This window comes from Arachis ipaensis, chromosome B01 (assembly GCF_000816755.2).
Source record: "Arachis ipaensis cultivar K30076 chromosome B01, Araip1.1, whole genome shotgun sequence".
NCBI lineage: Eukaryota > Viridiplantae > Streptophyta > Magnoliopsida > Fabales > Fabaceae > Arachis > Arachis ipaensis.
The window spans coordinates 125,967,081-125,969,829 of NC_029785.2; the positions used below are offsets into that span (position 1 = coordinate 125,967,081).

General features: G+C 37.2%; 1 protein-coding gene across 1 annotated transcript; it reads right to left on the reverse strand.

Annotated features, from left to right (window-relative positions):
• Window positions 470-1,934, reverse strand: LOC110263007 (uncharacterized mitochondrial protein AtMg00810-like). Its single transcript, XM_021103565.1, has one exon. It carries the CDS (start codon window positions 1,696-1,698, stop codon window positions 1,060-1,062), a length of 639 nt encoding a protein of 212 aa, XP_020959224.1. The 5' UTR covers window positions 1,699-1,934; the 3' UTR covers window positions 470-1,059.

Consider the following 2,749-nt stretch of genomic DNA (forward strand, 5'->3'; position numbering starts at 1 on the left):
ATTCAATTATTAAGTATATTTAAAAATTGGCATATTTTTAATTATTTACATACTTATTTAACTATTTTTTCTATTAATATGTTAAAAGCTTCTAAATTCTAATAGTATTTAATTTATATACTGGTACATGTATTAAAATGGCTAAAAAACACAAACAAAGAGAAATTTTATAAGAAAAGTCTAACTATGTAATGTTTATATGTGTTACATGAATGAATTGACTCAATATGACTTCAGCAGTTGGAGTTCTAGCTGAAACGACTTAAATCAAAGAGGCTAATCTTGCAGTTAACAATGCAATGTGCAGAAGAAAATCAGTTGGTTATTCAGAATTGAATTGATTCTATTTTCTATATCATCTCATACAATGAAGCATACACGTGTATATATACAATTCTATAGAGTATAAGAGTTAGTTGTGCTGCTGAGGTGGATAAACAGAACTAACAGATTTTTCACTTTTAGTAACTAACCAACTGATCTAACAAACTAGTTTCTATTTGTGGGCTTACCCTCAACATCCCCCCCTCTCAAACTTAGGGAGGGATAAGTCCCTATCCTAAGTTTGCTCTTAAATTTGGTGAAAAGGGATATTGAGAGTGGTTTGGTTAATAAATCTGCCACTTGGTCAAGAGCCGATATATAGACTATATAAAGCTGCTTAGCATTGACCAAATCCCTGATAAAATGTAAATCCATCTCTAAGTGCTTGCACCTGCTATGCAGTACAGAATTGGCAGCAAGCATATAGGTGCTATGATTATCACAGTAAATTGTTGGAAGAATTTGTTGTTGGACTCCTATTTCTACCAATAGCTGATGGATGCTCATGATCTCCGTTTGCGCTGAGGCTATCGCCCTGTATTCTGCTTCTGTGGTAGATCTGCTAACCTTTGACTGCTTGCCACTCTTCCAAGCTTTTAGGTTTGTTCCTAGATAGATACAGTAACCAGAAGTCAACCGCTGATCATCCAGGTCTGAAGCCCAATCAGAATCTGCAAAGGAGAGAATACGATAGTCAGTGCATTTGGAAAACACTAAGCCTTCTTGAATTGTACCTTAAAGATATCTAAGGATCCATTTGACTGCTTTCCAATGATTAATGGTTGGAGAATGCATAAATTGTGAGACTTTATTCACAGCGAATGCAAGATCCAGTTGAGTAATTGTGAGATACTGTAAGGCCCCTACTATGGACCTGTATCCTTTTGGATCTTCATAGGGGTTTGAGTCACTCTTCCTTAGCTTCAAAGATGTCATCATAGGTGTAGGCATAGGATTTGAATTACCCATCCCTGCACGATGTATTAAGTCTTTCGCATACTTTGTCTGAGTAAGCAACAGTGTTTGATAAGGTAAGTAATGTGCTTCAAGGCCTAAAAAGAAATGAAACAAACCAAGATCTTTCAATGAAAAAATGCAATTCAATTGTTTAATTAGGCTGTCTATGGCCATAGAATTAAAGCCTGTAACAATGATGTCATCTACATATATTAACATGTAAGTGACATCAGAATTATTTGTTTTCGTTGTAAATAATGCCACATCAGAAGTTGTGTGTCTAAAGCCAAGAGTTCTCAAAGTCGAGGCAAGAGTATGATACCAAGCCCTTGGGGCTTGTTTGAGACCATAGATGGCCCTATGCAACTTGCAAACTTTGTATGGTTGTCCCTCATTGTATCCAATAGGCTGCTGCATATAAACATTTTCTGATAATGCCCCATTTAAGAATGTATTATCAAAATCAAATTGTCTGATAATGCATTACAGTACACTTCAAACGATTCACTTGGTTCAGGTAATACCAATACAGGTGCAGTAGTCAACCTATACTTCAATGCTTGGAAACTCTCTTCACATTCCAGAGTCCAGACAAAAGGCGTATCCTTCCTAGTCAATTTAGTTAAAGGTAAGGCGAGCTGTAAAAATCCCTTAATGAATCTGCGATAATACCCCGCTAAACCTAGGAAACTCCTTATCTCTGTCACTGAAGTTGGTCGCTCCCAGTTCATCACTGCTTCCACCATAGCAGGATCCACAGCTATCCCCTGCTTACTCACCACGTGGCCGAGAAACTTCACTTCACTCTTCCAGAACTCACATTTAGATAACTTAGCATATAACTTTCTGTCGTTCAGAATTTGCAGCACAGTTCACAAGTGATCAGCATGTTCCTCTCTTCAGACTTAGAATAAACAATAATATCATCAATGAAGATAATAACAAACTTGTCCAGATACGGTCGGAAAATCATGTTCATATAATCCATAAATACTGCCGGGGCATTAGTTAACCCAAAAGACATCACTGTATACTCATAATGACCATAATGACCATAACGCGTCCTGAAAGCAGTTTTCAGAATATCCTCGTCTCTAACCGTTATCTGATGATACTCGGATCGCAGGTCAATCTTAAAAAACACACCGGCACCTTGTAACTGATCCATTAGATCATCGATTCTAGGCAACGGATATTTATTCTTCACAGTGATCTTATTCAATTGCTGATAATCGACACACAACCACATACTCCCATCATTCTTCTTTATCAGTAACACTGGCGCTCCCCACGGAAAAATACTTGGTCGGATAAAATGCTTACCTAACAGATTTTTCAGCTGAGCTTTCTGTTCAGCCATTTTTAAAGGTGACATCCTGTAAGGAGTAATCGAAATCGGACCGGCTCCAGGCACCAACTCAATTGCAAATTTAACTTCCCAGTTAGGTGAAAATTCATTAATATCATC